This window comes from Corvus cornix, chromosome 7 (genome assembly GCF_000738735.6).
Source record: "Corvus cornix cornix isolate S_Up_H32 chromosome 7, ASM73873v5, whole genome shotgun sequence".
Lineage (NCBI taxonomy): Eukaryota > Metazoa > Chordata > Aves > Passeriformes > Corvidae > Corvus > Corvus cornix.
The window spans coordinates 15442855-15462829 of record NC_046337.1 but is presented as its reverse complement, the minus strand read 5'-3'; the positions used below and the strand labels follow the sequence as shown (position 1 = coordinate 15462829).

The following is a 19975-nucleotide window of genomic DNA, read 5'->3' as shown; positions in this document are numbered from 1 at the left end:
TTGACAAGCCAGAGCCCCACAGCCCTTTAAGATAGAAAGATCTTCTTTATTAATGAACCCCAACAGTATTTCTTCAGATACAGGAGTTTTGAACTCAAATACTCAGAAGAAAACAAGTTAATATTGCATTATTCTCATAAGAAATACTGCAACTTATTTCCGGTAACATATTGCAAAGCGAAACAGCTTGAAAAGAAAAAAAAAATTAAAAAAGAAAAGAAATTAAGTCAATCAAACTGGAATTAAAGTTTTGTTTCTTGGAACGATCGAGTCCTCGCAAGCACAGCTCGTTTCTGCAGATTACTCCCCCAACTGTCGTACAAACAGACCCCGATTGCTTGAATTCCTTATGAGCCCACAGAGGTGCAACATTAAAAGCTACGATTATTGGGTAGCAAGTGCCCCAACCTTCATCCTCCACAGCGGCCTCAGTGACCCGGCGTTAACGGGTTGTGAACGTCTTCCCCCTGAAAGGATGCACAGAGGGGTCAGCACAGCCCCAGGGCTTGTGGTGGGGCGCAGGTAGCCAAGCTCTTGAAGCCAGGCAGGCACTGCTGGGTTGCAGCTCACAGGGTCTGTGGCTGCAGAACCAAGTCATGGGGCTGTGGGGAGGGGCTAGCTTTTGCAGAGGTGACAACCCTCCTGCCCCAAAGCAGAATGCAAAGGGTACGTGACAGCACAGAGAAAAAGGACACCAAGGGGCTCTGGGATAAGCAGAAGGTAAGGGACCTGAGTGAAACATGTTCACACAGCTGCTCTCCTCCATCCACTTCACTGTGGGCTGCTGGTTCATGAGAGGGAGCCAGCCAGCATGGTGGCCTGGCCCCAACCATCACCTGGCCAAGGGCAGCCAGTGACTGAGCAGCTGCAGACACACTGGACAGCAAGACCTGGTCCAGTGCCCACAAACCCCAAGGAAAGCCCTGGCTCCTCTCCCTGCTGTGAGCTGGAGCTGCCCCCAGAACTGGACAAGCCAGCTCTAACAGGGAAAAAGCCCCAAAAATGCCACCAAGGGCTTGGTGGGGGGAAAATGGAGACACCAGGGCTTGCAAGGCCATGTGTGAACCTTCTGTGAAGAACCTGCCAGCACAGGGTTTTACCTCAGACCCAGCTCCTCACAGGACATCTGAGGCAGTAAGCTGTGGGTCACCCCCATGGCACCCCGACCTGCCCTGGATTGCAGTATGCCAAACTGAGCAAGACCGAGCTTGTGGCTGGCAGAGAAGCCCAGAGAGCCAGGCCCTGCTTTGCTACTCACGTGATTGTTTTCATTTCTTTCTTCTCTGCGTCTGGACGGGCACGGTTGAGCACCTTGAGGAAATCTGACGTTTTCGCCCTCATACGTGTGTGAATATAGGCCTGTGTTTCATTAGGACAAAATGGGGACACGTCAGGATCCTGTCTTCATAGCTGAGATTTCAGGACACGTCAAAGCCAGGTCATTCTGAACAATTACCCTCATTTCTGTTCTCAGAAAGGAAACAAACCAGATCCAAAAGGGAAAAATCCTACTTCACTTCTAGAATGGAAAGAAAAGAGTCTTGTGTCCAAGAGCACTGAGAAGGCAACGATGCAGCACTTGCCACCCCTGCGTGACTGGGGAGGGCAGTGGCAGACCCTAATGAGTTCTCAGGGGTACCCCTGTCCCCTGCTTCTCCCCTTCACCCAGGTTAGATGGGCTGAAGCCACCCTGTGTCCCCCAGCCCTCCTACCTTTGAGCACTTGATGTGATAGTGCAGGTAATCCCGGAATGTGTGGATCAGGTTTATGGTGTTGTCTCTGGCTGCAGCATTGGTGTGACGGGGGAACAGCACTGAAAGAAGAGGCCGACACAGACCATTAGTACCTCCTGAGGCTGCCCAAGGCCTTCAGGATCAGTGCTGGAGGCTTCTGTGCTGCATTGAATCCCTGCCTTGCTCTCTATAAAGAACCCTTTACTCTTGACCCATACCAAGATTAAGCAGCACTTGTGATTTTAAATACAAGGCTTAAGAGCATTTTTCCACATTTCCCACAGCAGCCTGGGCAGTCTGCAGGATGCAGGCAAGGCCAGGTGCCCAGAAACAATGGCACTGTAGGAAACTGCATGATGCTGTATCAGTGCTTGGGAGATGTAACTGGAGGAGCAAGCTGGGAGGCAGACCAGGGTGCCCAGGCTGCTCAACCAATTTCAAGATCCAGTCTGCCCTGGGCCCTTGAAATTGGTTGTGGGTCTTTGCCTGGCAGCTTGCTGGCCCTGTAAAACAGACTTGGATACAAGCAGGTAGCTTGTTCTTTCCATAAGCTGGTGCTCTGCTACGTGTCCCAGATCCAAGGGCTGAAAGAACATTTTGTTTGGGTGATGATCTCACCTGAGCCTGTCAGATCAGGTAACTGGGAAATTTAGTCTCAACAAGAACAAAGTATGTGCCAGCCCAGACCTCTTCTTTCCATAGCTGACAGCTGCGCAGGCCTCAAGGCACCATTCCCAGCACAGGAGGAGGGCAATGCTACCTTTACCTTTCCCTGCAGTGTCTGTGCTCCATCTCTGAGCTCCAAATTACAGGAATGCTGGCCTGAGACACCCTACTAACACAGCCAACCATCTGGAAGAGACCTATCCCTTTGAACAGGGCAGGGTTTGGTCTCCTCAACATTGCAACATGGGGAAGTCATGGCTCTGCTCGCCACCAGGTCTGCAGGCAGGGGAAAGTGGCTAATCAGTGTTAAGCCCAGATCTGAGAGGTAGAGCTAGAGAAGCAGAATGCACTGCCCTGCTGCTGCTTTCTGGCTGCCTCTGCTGACGAAGCACTGCATAGCTCCCTGCAGCTGGGCAACCTACAAGTACAGCTGCTTGAAAACTTTCACAAGTAACCTCCAGTTTCCACAATATCACAGCAAAGCCACTCTTCCCTTTGCTTCTGAATACTGAACTTATTTTGTAGGCGAACACTAAACAGCTCACTGTCCACTTCCACATCTTGCCCACAGCAGAGCTGAGGTGACCTGATACAGAAAAGGGATACTCCAAAGGGGGTGCACAAGACAGAATGCAACCCCAGAGTCCCTGCAGCCCTCAGCGACCCACTTCAACACTCAGGAAAGGTACATTCCTTTTTCATGCAGCAGCAGGAACCTCTCTCCTCCCCAAGCACCCCCAAGCCTCAGAGCTGCCTGCTTACCAAAGGTGATGTAGCCAATATTATCTCCAACGGCTGCATCCGTGTCCTTCAGCTCCAAGGGTGGCTCCCTGTGGCTGAAGAGCACCTGTGGGGCTGTGTGACTGGCCCGGCGACCCTCCTTGAACTCCTGAACAAGACAAAGTGAAGGTGATTCCCACTGCGACCCTTCAGCAACATGCTGGGAAAGCAAATGGGGTTTCCACACTCCCCAAGGGCAATGAGCAGAAGGTTGCCCAGGTTTCCCTGAATGGATTGAGTTCGTCAGGCCAAACACCCAGAAAGTAACCCTTTTTCCCAGCAAAACCAGCCCAAAATGCATGGCTGTCCTGGGTTTATACATGACTGTAGCACAGCCCCTCAGCTGGGGTGGTTTTCAGTGTGTCACATCCCTGCCATGGGTGTTTTGTGGAAGGGACACCTCAGTCTGAGCAAGCACAGGAGACAGCACAGATCCTGCTGGAACTTCAATGCTTCCAGTGAAAGTGGGCAGTGCCCATCACCCCAGAGGAACAGAAATTCTCGGGAAGGGCTGCAAGGTCTCCATCACACCTAGTGTAAAGGTTCTGCCATTTGAGAAACCATCTCCCACCAGGAGTCTGCCCAGGCATCAAGAGGCATCTGGGGGTTTGAAGCTTGTATGTGAAACCTGCTCCTCTTAGTGCTTCCCTACAGCTCGAAACAATACCTTCAGGCAGGGAGATCCCTTCCCCCACCTCTGACAGCAGCACAACCCCCACCTCACAGGACGTGTACTGGCTCTGCATTTCAGGAACTGTAAGGACCATCTCTTTGTGGGGCTGGGAATGTCCAGAGACTATTCTCCCAAGGCAGGGCAGTCTTCCCTCTGCCTCACTGACCTCCATCCCAACCTACAAATTATCAGCTACCCTTGGCCTCTCCTCTGAGCACAGTTTCTCCTGGGAAAGGCAGGAGAATCCATGTCCCTTTTACAGTAGATCACTGGGGTTTCCTCAATGAAATGCTTAGCTTTCATTTCTGCCTGCTTATGCCAGAGGGTGAAATGGTTCAAATGGCTTCACTGGTTAGCTAATGGTCACATTTTCTCCATGAGAGCCCTGATGAGCATACACCATACCCAGCTGCGTTATGCAAGACCAATAGCTGGAGGGAAAGAGCCACTGTGACTCAGAGTGGAAATTCCTGTGGCTGGGCAGAGGCAGGGTTTGCTGTTGTAAAAACCAAGAATTCGGGACATGGAGGCTCCGGGACAGCTGCTGCCTTGAAGCACTGCCATCTCCCCAGGAGCCTCACTAACCCCATTTTGTTCACATCATGCCTCCCTTCCCATTTTAAAAACTGAATTCCAGGCCGAGGGATATGCTTGGTGGGGGGAAACCTCAAAGCCAGAGCAGATGCGCTGTCTGTAGCTAATGAACACAGTGAACAGAGCATTGAAGTAAGACTTCCACTGCAACAGGCCCTCTTCTGATGACACCCAACACAGGTAAACTGGTCTGCAGCAAACTGGGCCAGTAACTTGCTGTCCATGAGCCTGTCAGCACCACGGCCTGGCACCCTTGAATGGGTGGGTTAAAGCCCCCTGGAACACCCTGCACGCCCTGCTCCATCGCCATGCCCACCCAGGAGGCTCCCCAGGAGCTTCAGCAGATGAATGAGGTGGGCCAGTGGTATGGACAAACACAGGTACCAGCATGCACTAAGCCTCCCCAGCCGCACATAGATGTCTCATTCTCCACAGGCTGCACACAGTCGTTCACAGACACACGGTGTTTACAAGTCTCTCAATGCTTCCCAGCTAAACAGCAATTGCAAAAGGTAGCTGAGTCCATAACTTGGTGTTATGATTGGTTCAAACTCAAAAAATTCAGTATATTCATAGCTCTAAAAAGCTCAAATTCAAGAGCTGTCACACTGAGCTGCTGAGTCTTTCCTGCAGCATTTGAGCATTAGCAGGAAGAAACTTCAAGGTGAAGACCACTCAGCTCCTCCTCAGGCATGGCATGACATTGTCTCACCCTTCCTCTCCCTTTACAGCCTCCTCAACATGCTCAGCTGGCTGGTGATCCCTACACCATAGCTATCCACACTACAGGGCCTCAATGTGGAGACTGAAGTATTCACTGTGGTGTTTCCCATCTGTAACACATAATACGCTTGATTGTCCAAATGAGCAAGACTATTGATAATACAGATGCCAACGCAGGAGCCAGGAAAATACACTGTCTATGCCTATTAGCATGCTCTTCCATCCCAGTGCAGCATGGAGCAAAGCATTTACATGTGTTAAACCGCCTTTGTGCTCATTTCAGCAGCTTATTTGGCAATGCTGCTTCAAAAAAGCAGGCATCTGAATTGAGGACCAGACCCTTTCCCTGTAATTCAGTTTCCATACCTGCATAAAGACCTTTCCAATCACCACGTCATCGTCGTCCTTAAATACCGTGCTGAACACAACTGTGACACGGTCCTTCTTTGCCTCAACATACCTGCAGGTGGGAGAGAGAGAACCCAGCTGTGAACTCGAGCTAAGAAATTCAACTGGACAAGGTAACAACTGTGTGACAAGGTCAAGTAGATAAAACAGCCATTCACAGGCCTGGCTGCTGAAAGTTTCCCCTCCCTTGAAACAGTATTGACAGGGAGCAAAACACTTCTGTTGGGAGCGGCCAGTTCCTCTCCTGCATGCAGCCACAAGTGCTGCCACTAACAGAGACTCTTGTGTAACATCCCCAGCAGCCCAAGGCATAAGCATTGCCCTATAGGATACTTGTGGCAGCCTAGGACAGGCCTTTATTACCCTGCCAAAGCATGGAGCAGAAGGATTTCCTGACTTTCCACCAAAACCTACAGCTGTGCACAGGAGCAGACTACTGACCACTGTCCGACCCCCGTGCTGTTTGAACACTTACATTGTCTCATCGTCCCTGTAGTGGATGACTGCTCTTTTTTCTCCTTCTTTGCCCTCTTCCTGGAACTTGAAATACTTCTCAAAGACTGAAGCAAAGCAGTTGCGCTTCAACATGCCGGCTTGGTGCACAATGGCATCCTTGTCTGCAGGAAGGTTCTCCAGGTCGTAGAGCAAAGAGACATTGTAACCTGGGAAGGGACAGCCACTAACCTTAATAATCTACATAATGAAAGCAGAGAAATTTTCTTAAAAGACACACCTCCAGTCCCACTTTTGCCTTAAATCCTCCCCAAAGCCCCAGGGGTGAGTTCTTCCCACTCCACGCACTGCCAAAAGCCATGCCTGAACTCAGCGCGTGGCCATGGCAACGTTCCTGGGGCTCCTTCCCAAGCTCCCAGACACACGTGCTGGCTGAACTGCTCCCAACTTTTTGCAGCGAGTAGGAAGAGATGTTGTCACAGGTAACCATGGTTTTCCTGTGTCTCACAAAGCATCTTTGAGAAGAACAAAGACCCCAACCGTGAGGAACAGAGGCTTCCCGGAGGAGGACTGCATAAAGAATTACAGCTTGTGCTACAAGCTACTTCATCCCTGACATGTCTGAGCCACCTTTTAAATTGGCAATTTCAAATTGCCATTCATTGTATAGAGAGCCTCAGATATCAAGCTCTTCAAGTGCAGCCTTCATATGAGCATTTCTCAGGTGACTTAAGTAATTTTGGAATTGCATTCACATACACAGACAGAGTGAATGTTATTGGCAGGGTTACCTGATTCAGGATTTACCAAGTAGCTTCCATAGACTTTCTTCAATACCTAGAAAAGAAATTAAACATCGAGAGCACAAGCTATCAAGAGTTGTTTCCTCCTGCACAGCCTAGGCCATGTTTGGTCTTCTTTTAGAAGTATCAAATTACAGCACCTGCCTCCCCTAGTCTAAGAGAATTTAGACAAGTATTAAGTCATCAACTTCTAGTACTATTGGCTGTTCCTGCTCTGGGGAGGGCTCCCTGAACTCCACTGACAGGGGACAGACTGGAGGAGAGGACTCAAACCTGGAACTTTTTCAAGTTCTTGCTAGTCAGATTTGTGTGGGGAAGAAGCCTTATAGCTCATACCTTCAAAGGAGAACTATCAGCAGAGCCTGACACAACCCATCTGAGGGCTACCACTTTTTCTTCCATTCAAAGGCAGATGCAAAGTGTGCCTGGTCCCTCTCCTCACAGGACGGCAAGTTCAGAGCACACCGTGGCCTAGTGATCACACACTGTCTCAGCCCATGCACGGGCAGATGGGGAGCGAGAGGAGACTGCCAGGCAGCTTGGATGCCTCCCAGAAGCAGAACCGCCTACAGCACAGCAAAAACCTTTTTTCAAACATAATCACTGCTGAATTTTACATCAATGGCAATTTCCAACTGAGCCATAGCTCTGTGTCAATGAGGGGGCTGGGAACAGGAGGTATTTCACAGAGAAGAACACAACAATGCTGTGGCAGAACTGGCCCTCCTGGGATGACACCCACTACCACGTGGAAAGGATACACAGGCTCTCTGCATGCCAAAACCTCCTCTCAGCAGAGAGCCTGCCTGCAGCAGCACAGGAAGATGCCCTGTCTTAGCAAGAACCCCACTCTGCATTCCTCACAGTGGAGTTTCACCAAAGACAGAGCAGAAACAGGGAAGTACAGAAAGCAACATTACAACAACTGGAGATTTAAAAATGCAATTTCTATTTCGTCAGCACTTCCAAGGCAGTCCTGTATAGATCCCATTTTCGTCTCAAAGTTTATATGAAGTTGCCTTCCACCCCTACCACAATGGCTGCTGGTGCACAGTGCTGTCAGCCACTCGCCCACCACAGGGGTTCTCTTGGGATCACAAGCTGCACTGATCCTCACTAAACAGGCCGGGAAGGCTCCACCATTTGGGCTGCTTGACACTCCTCATGCCAGCAGCAGTCCCTTCAGTGGTGGGCAATGCTGCTCCTAGAAAGCTCTGCATTCAGGAACCAGGAAAGCAGGACACTCAATCATATCTCTTCTGACTTCGGTGAGTCTTGTGGCAATTCACAGGAATTCACCTTGGGTTCAAATAACCGTTTCTCACCAGACTCACAATAAACTGATAGAGCAGTTTCCTTGTTTTCTTCCAAGGACAGACACCCAGAGGCAAAAGCCTGCTGGAAAGCCCTGGGTGAACCCCATTCGCTACCGTGTGGAGATTTGAAAACTGACTCAGGAACTGAGTCACACTTCCTGCCTCGCCATCCAACCACAGCTCAGAGAGGCTCCTTCTTTCTACCATAAATGGCCCTCCACAAGCACAGGGCCCAGTCAACAGGAACCGAGCCTGCGACTTCACACAGCAGCAGTGAAAAGAGAACCAGTCTGCAAACCAAGGTCTGCACACACAGCAGGAGCTCAGCACTTGCTCTCAAGTGTGGTTAAGAATCAGAAGAGAAGCACCACAGATCTGTCTTGGTGCCTTCCTTCACTTGTGGGCTCAACACATCAGTCAGGGAAACTATTTCTACATGGTCAGTCTTCGCTTTGGACTTGCAAAATTAGTGATGCCTTCTGCCTTTCAGGCTGCAGGGTCATACAAGATGAATACTTTTTCATGAGAGAGTGTGAACACACTTGGCCTTGTCTTTCAGCAAAGTGGGACTCCTGGTTGGCACAGGGCTGCTCCTTTGACCAATGTGAGATGGGAGCACAGATGCTTCTCTAAGGGTCAGATGTTAGATCCAGCCAACATCACAAGGGCATTGCCAACACAGTATTTGTAGGCAGAAGGCCTGGAGATGCTTACTCACCTCATCAGCACCGTGTTCCTGGAGTTCCTTGTAGAATTTCAGAGAAATACTGACCATCACTTTTGTCTTGTCTCCATTGGGGTTTGAAATATGGTAAAGGACTCCATCAAAGTCTAAGAAGCAAGCAAGAGAAATGTGAGGGAACAGGAACCAGCTCCTATTTCTGAGGAAGGTTTTCCCTACATGTTCTAGTAACTGCATGAAGTGACACAGCTCCTCTTGTTCCAGCCCTCACACACACAGCAAGAGAGAAACCCGCAATTAAAGGAAGTGGTAATGTCATGTAGGGAGACCTGCTATCAGTGACAGGGCTGAAACAATTTTGACACCTGTCCATCACAGAAAGCTTTAGTCTCGTGTCATTTAGCATCCCTGGCAAATCCACTTGTGCTCAATACACAAGGATACAAACATGCAGAGACGGGAGCCTTCTGGATGGCCAGCACAGAAAGTGACTGACATGCCCACCAGGCCAGAGCTGCAGCCTGGAGGAGAAAACCTCTCTGCCAGCAAAGGCAGCTCAGCCGCTGCCTGCTGTGATAGCTTCCACTTCACTGCCGAACGGGCGGGGAGGGCAGAAGGCAGGGAAAGGCAACCCTCCAGCTACCTAGCTAGCTCTGCTTCCCCACAGAGCTTTGCAGCTTACACAGATTCCTGATAACAGAAGCAAAAAATCAGTTGCTGAATGAGTACTTGAACTTCCTTGGCATTTCTTTTCTTGGAGAGCAAACTCGAGGTGATGAATCCATTTTGCCTGTCACCCTAAGTCAGCTTCCTAACAACCCAAACCAGATGGTGCTAAAGACCTCATAACAAGTAGTACCAAGGGCAGGACTGGAGAACAGATGAGGTAAAAGAGAAGAGATATGTAGCAGGCACACACCAAAGCACTACCACCACTGAACTCAATGCTCTAGGGAAGTCCCAGGGAAGGCAGACAGACAGAGAAACAGTGGGGCAGCCAACAAAGCCCCAGCTCTGGGGATACTGCAGGGTCTCCACACCACCCCTGCCCAGTGGTGTGGGCAGACTGTTCAAACCAACCCTTGGTTCAGAGAAGTCAAGAGAGCTGCAGAGCTTACCTGCAAATGTTACTTCTACTGCCTCTGGTTTATTTCTAAAAAGGAAAGAACACAAAGGAGGTAAATGAGAGCTCCAACAGCAGCCTCCAAGCTGTGAAGGAAAGAGGATTAATTTTCAATTACTTATTTCTCACAGGCAGCTCTTCCTCAAAACCCTTTTATCTCCTGCTGTTCAACTAGTAGTAACCTTTGACAAGAGATCTTAGACTTCTCCCCCTTCCTATAAGTAGCAGTTTTACCCCAGATGACATAAATTAGACCTTGAAGCTGGCACAGATTGCTATTATCTGTAGTTTATTAATAGATTTTGACATCACAGATTTCCAGTTAGAAATGCCTAAGAAAGCTACTCCTTACTAAGAAGTTTGTTTTCACAAGCACACTCTCTGTACAGAACAGCTATGACACAGGTTTTGGGACAGAGGATCTTTTGTAAGGTCCTGCAATACCAATTCATGGAAGGAGCTGAGTAATCCTTCCTGACACAGTGCCCCCTTCACCATCAACACCAACTCTGCAAATATGTTGCTATAACTTGCTTGCAGAGAAGACCCTTTTTCCAAATCCAGTGTTAGGAACAAGCCAAAAAAGGAAACTTTCCAGATGTTCATTTCATCCTGCCCCCCTTCCAAAACACCCCAACATTTTGCCAATAATCTCAGCAGAAAAATTAGCTCTGGGTGTGCTCTAACGCTGTCCTGAGTGGTCTCTGGGATCCATGATCAGCAACAAAATGCCTTGCGAGCCAAAGGCACATCACATCTTGCACTGTGACTATGAAGACTAAACTGCTTAATAAACCCTATTTTGACATTTGTCCATGATCTGTAGAAGAGTAGGACTCCACGAAAGATGTAACTGCCTCTGGAAGGTCATTTCATTGGGAGTGGCACTACATAACTGCTTTCACAGCTCCAAGGAGACTGGTATTAATAGGTCATTTTCCAACAGGGAATGATGCAAAGGTATCTCTACTGCTGAAAGCAGGCGTGGAAAATGAGAACAGGATAAAAATGCCAGTCTTGTACTGCTGTTTCACACTGTATCTCCATTTATTTTTCAAAAGTGGATGATATTAGACTACAGACTAATGCTGTGGCTAACAGAAATCTAGTCTCTAACAGTCCATTTACACCTGCCTGAACCAACATACTGAAACAGCTTCCCAGAGTAAAGGCAGTGGTCTCAACTATGCTGCTGCTGCTGCCCAGAGACCAGCTTCAACCTTTTTGCTGAAACTTGCTCTTCCACACACTTGTGTGCTGCTGAGTACTGGCTACACTGTGGTACATACACTGAGAAGGTGGGGGGAAGTGATGACTCAATATCTACTTTCCCTCACCATATTCTGTGACAACTTAAATGATTTTATCTCAGCAGAAAGCACTGTTTTTCCATCAGCTTTTCTGCAGTCAGCCTCATTCCTGGAAGGCAGAAATGACCACAATGTGCTAAAACTCAAGCTGGGCAATACGGGGAGATGAAGACACTGCACTCCACTGATCCCAGACACTCACCAGGTCAACTACATTGTAATACAGGGGAAAGGCAGAAATTAACCCCCAGAGGGAGATCCTAAGTGGAAATTAAGAGGTGTTCCTGCTTCTTGAAAGTGATTAGCTGTGAAAGGCAACAGCTCTTTTTTTGTCTGAAGGCTGTCTTTTGTGCCACATTGCTGAAGATAAAAACCACACACTTGAAAGAAGCGGTGCAAGTGCACCCAAAGCAGGTCCTTTAGTTTAAGAGCTGTGCCAGCTACCTGTGACCTCTCTTGCTTTCATCTTCCCTTCCCAGCTGGGCCTGAGATGGGCTCAGCAGGCATCCCTGGCTGCATATTTAGCTTGGGCTCTTGGAAAGGAGAGCAATTCCTCAAGCCATGTCCAAGCCACTTCTGCTCACTGAGGATGGCTCAGAGCAGAGATGAAAGAAAATCCCAGAGATCCCACTCGGTCAGTTCATGCAGACGTGTTCTTCTTTTAGAGCACCACACTCAGACGTGGGAATCAGCTTGGATGGCAGTATAAATTTATATAAAAAAAGAAACCTATGTAGGAAGCTTTAAAGATAGCACAGGCAGGCACATGAGAGCTAGGAATATTAAACAGGACGCATCCTTAAACCTCTGTTCCATCTTCTCAGAGTTACACCTTTCAAACCCCATTCCCCACAAACATAGAGCTGACACCTCCCAGAGCCCCCGCTCCCAGCAGAGCCCTCCAAACACAGCACCTCCCTCTGAGAAATGCAAGGAAGTGGCTGACAGCCAGCGCACTGGAGTGGTTTTGCCGAGGAAGGATGATTCCCCATCGCTGTGTACCCAGGGGACGGCAGGAAGATCACTCATCACATTATTGAAGAAGCCGAGCAAGACCAGTACAGGAGCCAGTTGATGGCTCTGCATGAGAGCCTTTGTTCTGCACACAAAAGCTCACTGCTAACACAGCTGGGTTTGAGCCTGTTATTGTGCAAACGTCATTTCTCAGAGAAGTTATTTTAACACTGATTTCCCAAGTGGCTCAGTTCCGGTACTTGGGGATGCTGAGGAGGGGGAGTATTTAAGGGAAAAGAAGGTAACTGGGCAGAACTTTGGGTGCTGAATATTCAACCACTTCCCGGCACAGCTTCAGTGAAGCAAGAGCTCACGTGAGCTGCATACAGAGCTCCTTGAAGCCACGCTGGCCCTGTCACCTACCACACAGCGGGTTTTCTGCCTCACCGGGCACACATTTAAGTAGCCCAGGTCTGGCCTGGCCCAGGGGAGGACAGAGAAGCGCATTGGAAGTGTGGCTGGGAGCAAAGTGAGCTCCCTTAGCCTTTCACAATTCAGGAGCTTTACAATCACAACATTTAACGTGCTTCTATTTATTTCTCTGGCTCGCCTCATCAAACTACCCTGTCTACTTAAAATGTTCCTCCAACAGAAAAACCAAACCTTTTGCTACCCAGATTGTTGTTCCTGCATCAAGAAGTCCCCAGGCAGAAGAGAGAGAAGCTCTCACCTTCAGTGCTCCGCAGTTTCTGGATGAGCAACAGTCCTGCAGGTCACACGCACGTGTTCACTTCCCCTTGACCTTCCAATAACCCCATCTTCCACCACCAGAAAAAGCCCTATGGAGGCACAACGTGTCCTCTCCATGTTCTGTCCTTCCTGCTCTTGTGTGGGTGAAGGCTCAGTGCAGAGGATTCACAGCAGGCCTGGGATGGGGCTGGCACCACTGAGGGTGGGTACCAGTTACTGTCAGGTTACTGGCGTGATCCCAAAGAGCTCTACCTGGTCTAGCGTGCTCTGGTGTCCCTTGCCTCCCTGAGGAGACCCTCCATACCCATAGTGAGAATTGGCAGTTTAGCAGCTTGGTGCTGAATGACTCTAAATCCCAGCTGGACTGTAAATCCCAACTGGGCAGCCAGGAGCTCCACTGGGGTTCGCTTCTACCCTGATCCAAATCTCTGAGAGACAGACTAAGTCTAGCTGTACTCAGAGAATTTCAGAGAGGACAGCTCATCCACTCCTGGGGCAGAGAGCTGCCATGACTCCTGCAAGCTCCTTACCACCAATGCTACCTGAACCACAGCATCCCTCAGTGACCTTCCCTGTTTGCTACCATCTGCCCTGAATGGACAATGAAATCATCTCATACCAGGAATAACTGAGATGGCTTCTCTCTGCACTGAACACTGAATCCAGACCAGACCTTTCTGCAAACTTCTGCCTGAACTCCGACGCTGAAGTGGCAGCTGTTCCCAGCAGCAGTCAGTTTTGTGATAACACTTATCAGGTCTCAAGTCAAACCCACACCAAATCCCATCTGCCCTCTGTTTGTAACAATAAAAGATCCTGACAGATTTTACGTCTTCTTGCCTGTATTCCTCCTGTTAATCTCCAAATGGCTCCTACGCCCTATCTAATACACAGCCAGCTCCAAATCATATTTTTCACCCTGGCAGAACATCCGTGAAGAGCCACAGTGGCCATGGAGAGACATCAGTGAACACTTAAGAGAAAAAGCAAATCTTTTTTCAGACAGCCTTTCCTCAATTTTAACTTGGACAACTTCCCAACTTCCCGGTTTCATTCTCAGGCCACAAAGGCTCTTAGTGGTATGTTACAACAAATTTTAAGAACAGAAGAGTGAAGACTGTAAGTATACAGAACCTTCATCTCCTGTATTAAAATGACCTAACTGCTAACTTGGCTGACAACCATATTGAAGCATCTCCCATATCACAATTAAGGCCTCTACCAAATAATGCAGAATGGCAATTATTTCAAAAGCTGCAGGCATGCAGATACTCTAATCTCTTGGCCCACAGGAACGGGGGGGTGGGGGGGTGGGAAGGGGTATTTCAAAGCGCAAAGCTCTGAGCAGAGCTTTCAGATCACCAGAGCCAACACACGATTTGGATAAAGTGAGCCAGATTCAGTGACAGACTGCAGGCTCTCACTACAGAAAGGTCACCCCAATAAAAAAAAATTATAAGCAATGTCTAAAATTATCTGAACAGTTCCTCCACTCCTGGGCCCCACTCAGCTAACAAATGCCTCCCTGCGTAAGCTGTGGGAGCATATGTAATCAAAAAGCTTTCATAGTTCTGGCAGCACACCCACCATGAACTCGAGCAGGAGTGCTCTGTCAGGTGGGTGGTGCCGAGTGGTGCACGGCAGCCCCTACACATGCCAATTCTCCCCTTTTGGTTAGGTGACCCCTCCATGCCCAAGGTTTTCCCTTGCTGTGTGCCCAAGAGCCTAGAGGAGAGGGCCGGTAGGAAAGCAGTGGGATTCACAGTGGACAAAGCACAGATGGTCCTGCAGCACACTGGCACTGGCAGCTCCTCTTCCAGGCAGATCTTCATCCCATGCATCCTCAGTCATAGGCAGATAGCCTGTGGTTCCCCACCAGAGTGATCCAGAGCTGTGCCATGTCTCTAGGGAAGAGCCTCATTTTGCATGCACTTTCACTGTGTTTCTTTAGTACAGTTATCTTTAGACGGATAACTGCTCTTCTCTGGTGTCAAGCATTGGTGGCTGCAGTGAGAACCACTCTCTGAAGATAAAACAGAGCAGGCCCCTCTTAGGAACCCGAGATGAAAACTGAGGCTGGAGTGATGACAGAACCACCTGTGAAAGCCTAACACTTTTCAGATCTGGCTTCTCTTCCCTCCTGTTCCGTGCGCTGTTGCACAAAAGCGGAGCACTGCCTACTTCCAGACAGAGGTGGTTCACGATCCACCATTAATGCAAAGTCACCTTCCCAGGCGTCTGAAGCAGGATGTGCTGTGACAGCCCAGGAGCTATGCTCCAACACCTACAGCCCCCTCAGTCAACGTGGACAGCCAGGGTGTACCACGAGCACTGCCTCTGCCAGCAAAACCCAAGGGTACCTCTTTCTGCCAGCAGCATTTCCCGAGTGCTCCTCAGTCAGGCAGAGTGAGTTTCAGCAGGTGAGGCTGTGCCTGGAGCAATGTGCAGCTCCAGGCTGGGCTTGTGAAGACACTGAGCCAGCACCTGCCACTGCTGCTGAAGAAGGGAGATCTGATCCCTGCTCCACAGTGAGCAGCCATGACACAATGAAAAGGATGAGGAAACTCATGTAAGCTAAAAATACCCAGTTTTGCCTGTTTAATTTTAACCTAGGTCACTTCCCCAATCCTGTTTCCCTTGAAGCCTGTGTCAGCAAGAAGGAGGGGGTGGCAGAGGAACAATCTCTGGTTTTGTTGGGGTCTCTGAGCATCCCTGAAGCCACATATAGCCACAACCACTCCTGAAGAGAGTTCCTCAGTAGTGCCCGGCAGGATTCAAAGTTCCTCCACCCTCTCAGCACACCAACAGCCTCCAGACGCTCCTCAGTCTCCCCATGATGAACTCACTTCAAGTCACAAGATGAACACGAAATTCTCACTGCCTGGTTTCAGCCAGGGCTCAGCCTCTGTGTCTGAAAGGCTCAGCTCTACAGCCCACAAGCATCAAGTGACCGCAGGTGGGAAATACCATAAAGCGGGCACGTGCAGCTTCAGCCCAGCTCCTACTGGCTCACAGGAACCACTCTGCATCAGGGAAGTTCAAGCTTCAGCTGATTCCCTATGCAGCTAACAGTCAGGAAGCCCTGCAGATCTGTACCTACTAATGGCTGTAAAGAAACCACCAATTTAATTTGAGATTTTTTTTCCCTCTGCCCCCAACCCAGGAAAAGGCATACTGTTCCCCAGCTATGCAAATTTGTGTTCTTTTGCACAGTGGGTAAATAATAAGTAACAGTTTGAGACAGATGATTAATTTACTAAAGATATTGGGTAAGCTGTGTATGACTGGAAAACCAAACCCTAAGACCAAAGCCTTGTGCCACACTCACTGGGGTCAGTTAAATCAGAGCAGGACAAAACTGGATGGAAATGCGTTAGTTAGAATGAGTATTCACCAGACACAGAAGACAATCATCAAAATGTTTTACACTTTAAGTTTTTGTGGGTTTTTTTTATGTCTGTGCGGTTAGCAAAGGGAAGCAACGATGAGAAACAGGATCTTCTCACAGGTAGAGCTCATCTCCACACACCACATTTCTATGAGAAACAGGAAAACCCACCTGTGACACCAGCTTTTAGGCAATACCTCAAGTACAAATGAATCGGTCAAAAGCTTATGGAAGCTTTCTCTGGACATGTAAAAAAGCTCACGAGCCAACCTCATTTCAACAAAATTATTTCCACATACTGACCAGGTATTCCCACACTGCAGCAGTTCAAATGCTTGAAAACTTCAGTAGCAAATTCCTAACTCAAGTTATTTCAACAGATTCTGGTAGCTTTAGGCTTTTATTTAAAAACGTAGTTGGTTTAAGATAATAGATTTAAACAAAGAAATTACTAGAGCTAAATAAAGAAAAAATATCAGATGCACTGAAGTCCATCATCTGTTACCACCTTGATCTAAATATCACCTTTCAACAGTGGCTGTACAAGGAGGTGAGATTTCCATGGGGTTTGCCCACAAAATCAAATTAAATTTCAAACGACCCTATTTACAGGCGGGTGCTGCCAAGCCCCAAGGACCTTGTCAAGGGAGGACTCTTAGAGGTGGGTTAGGCCCTGCCTCAAGTGCTGATCTCTGTCTGCAGTCCTACCAAAGTAACTTTCACACTGGGAACTCCCGGGACAGCTGATGGACTTCCATGCAGGGCAGATTTTGACATATATGACAATAATATTATGGCTGTGAATTAATTTCAACATCTAAACATGACCTAGTTCTATATGACAAGGTGAAATGTGGAGCGTCTCCTACCTGATAGCCCAGGAAAGCTCTGCAGGGACCCGCCAAACTATGGCTACACTGCAGTAGAGGGGAGTGACACAGCCCATGTCATGGGACAAGTCTCTGGCAAAGGATTTGGAAATGAACCCTGCCCTGCCCCACTTCCAGGCTGGCGCTGAACCCACCAGGCACACCTGTCTCTGAGACAACCACTATTGACAAATCCCTGCATTGCATCTGCTGCACTCCTGGGTTAGAGCAAATAATGTAAACCCAACTCTGCCCCAGTGTTCAGACTCACTCTTCTCAGTCACCAAATTCTTCAAACCTTGACCTTGCCCTGACTGTCCTGTGTTTGTCCCCAAGACACACCTTGGAAAAACCATCACCAAAATAGCAGGAAATCCATTCCTGCCTCCAGGCTGAGCACCACAGGAATAACCCCAGAGCTGTGGCCATAGGAAAAATAAATATCACTTGAATAAATGTTTGATAGCACCCATTCCTTAGAAGACTTGAAACCAGGAGGAACCTCCCAGCACCTCACCAGCCTGCACTTGCCTGGACAGGGAGACCCCAGAAAAAGCACAGAAGAAAATTCAGAAGTAAATGTCTTCCTCACCTTCAGCAACACACTCAAGGCACAAAACTTATCTAGAAACACCATCTAAAGAACAGAATATGCCAAAGATGACTAAGAGGAAGAAACAGAGCAGCATCAGCCATGCTATGAATTGATCCAGGAACAATCGGTACGTCAGGCACGCGTGCCAGCACACAAGTGAGGTGGCTTTGCCACACAGCAAAATGGAAATCTCAGGGGCCTGCAGGCTGGTACAGAGCAAGCAACCCCAGCTCTGCTCACAGAGTCAGGGTTTTGGGGTGCATTTAAACCTGCAAACTGCCCCCTCCAAGTCACATCAACACAGAGACACATGCACATTGCTCTCTCTCTCTGTCAGGAAAAGTGCCTTGGTACAGACTAGTGATGGACAAGCTGTTCTGACACTCACTATGAACCTCTGTACATGCCATATTTCCTAATGGATGCAGCTGCAATACCACAGTGGTCACCTGGGAGCTCTCTCTTCCAAGTGCGGTGCCTGTGCTCCGGGGAAACTTGTTGCATTAAATGATCAGGGCTCAAGAAGAATCAAAATCTGGGAGCAGGTCAGCTGTCCTGCAAGGCAGAGCAGCCTGTGAGATTATTCTATGAAAAAACCCCACCAAAACAAAACACCAATTCGAGCAACAAGTCAACTGAGAGTGGGGAGAAAGCAGAGGAAGTGGCCTCTGACAATGTTCTGCATGCAAAAGGCTGAGAGCTTCAAAAATCGCTGGAGAAAAAAGGTAGCACAGAAAAAGGCATCTGCCTGGGGGGTCCTTTCCTGGCGCAGCCTAAGCCCTGACTTTCGAGGCACCAGGGCACGCTCCACCCCAGAGATAACACCGCTGCGCTTTGCCTCTCAAGGCTTTGTCTCTGTACAAAGGTGACTCAGTCAGCAGGCAGTGCATCAAGCCCACAGGCCACTCGGTTGCAGATACGGACAGTCATACTGAAGGGACTTCCTTCCAAGCTAAGCTGTGTCCTCACAAGCACCTTTACAGCCCTGGTGCAATACTCGCAGTAAAAAAACCACTGGCTCCCCAGGGACTGAACTGTCCCAGCCAGAGACGTGGGTGCAAACCAGAGCCCCCAGTCTGCCCCCCGAGGCCAGAACACCCACCAGGCTGGCACCAGGGGCCATGACTGACCCGTGGGCCTGTACCCCTACTGCTCGAGAAAGCAAAGGGGGAGCAAGCTGGAATTTGCTCTTCACCCCCAAAGCAAAAGGCTGAGGCCATGATTCCACACACACGCTTCCTGTTCCTCGGCTCCCTCTACACATTCTGTACCAGCGCTGGCACCACGCTGATGAAGCCCGCTTTACCCAAAGCAAACACACTGCAAATCCACCTTCCTCCCTTCCCAACTTCCTCCTTGTCCAAGTCCTGTCCTCCAGTCCGCCTCAGCACTGCAATCTCCCATACCCTTCCTAGATCCGTCCTGCTCCTCCGGAGCTCTCACTGCTCTCGCACTAACGACTCCATCCAGCGCCACTCTCCCCTCCAATACTGCCTGTCCCACTCCGCTCCCTTATTCCCCAGGCCTTCCCTCTGCCCAAGCTCTGCCCATCCCCGCCGCCCGCAGCTCAGTTCCAACAGCCTGACCACCCTCCTCCCAGCCCCTGCACCCTGCAGGCCGCCATCCCGAGCCCGCTCTGCCCTCCTCGTTCCCCGGGCCGCCACCTGGTAGCCCAGTACCCGCTGGCTCAGTGCGGCTCCCCGCCGCTCTCCAGCCCCACATCCTGCCTTGTCACCATTCCCCGGCCCCCACCTTCCGCCTCTCTCAGCCTCATCCTCCCCCGGCACCACCCGCCAAGCTCTACCCTGTGCCCGGGCGCCTGGCACGGCCCGGGCCCCGCCAGCCACCGCCCCCTCGCCCCTCCCTCGGTCCGCGGACCCGTCCCCGCCCCGCGCCGGCTCCCCTGTTCCTACCCGGCGGCCGCGCCCTCAAACTTGAGCGTGAGGGTCTCCTCGATGATGCGGTTGTTGACCTCGAGCAGGATCATGTCGGTGCCGGGAGCGGCTCTGAGGGAGCCCAGCCCGCTGCGCGCACCGGGGACCCGCCCGAGCCTGCGCCGCCGCTTCCGCTCTCGCGCCTGCGCGTCACTTCCGGCTCGGCGCCGCCGCACGCGCAGCCCCCGCCCCGCCCCGCCCTTGCCCCGCCCACCCAGGAT

The 19975-nt window shown here is 49.9% G+C and overlaps 1 protein-coding gene across 1 annotated transcript; it reads right to left on the bottom strand.

The window, feature by feature from the left end:
• Positions 1 to 25: 25 nt before the first annotated feature.
• ARPC2 (actin related protein 2/3 complex subunit 2) lies at positions 26 to 19932 on the bottom strand. The gene is made up of 10 exons (XM_039554799.1): positions 19734 to 19932; positions 9950 to 9984; positions 8868 to 8980; positions 6822 to 6867; positions 6053 to 6239; positions 5536 to 5629; positions 3162 to 3288; positions 1713 to 1813; positions 1259 to 1359; positions 26 to 467 (listed from the first exon to the last, which is right to left on the bottom strand). The coding sequence occupies exons 1-10, from the start codon at positions 19805 to 19807 to the stop codon at positions 443 to 445; spliced, it is 903 nt and encodes a 300-aa protein (XP_039410733.1). The 5' UTR covers positions 19808 to 19932; the 3' UTR covers positions 26 to 442.
• Positions 19933 to 19975: the final 43 nt, after the last annotated feature.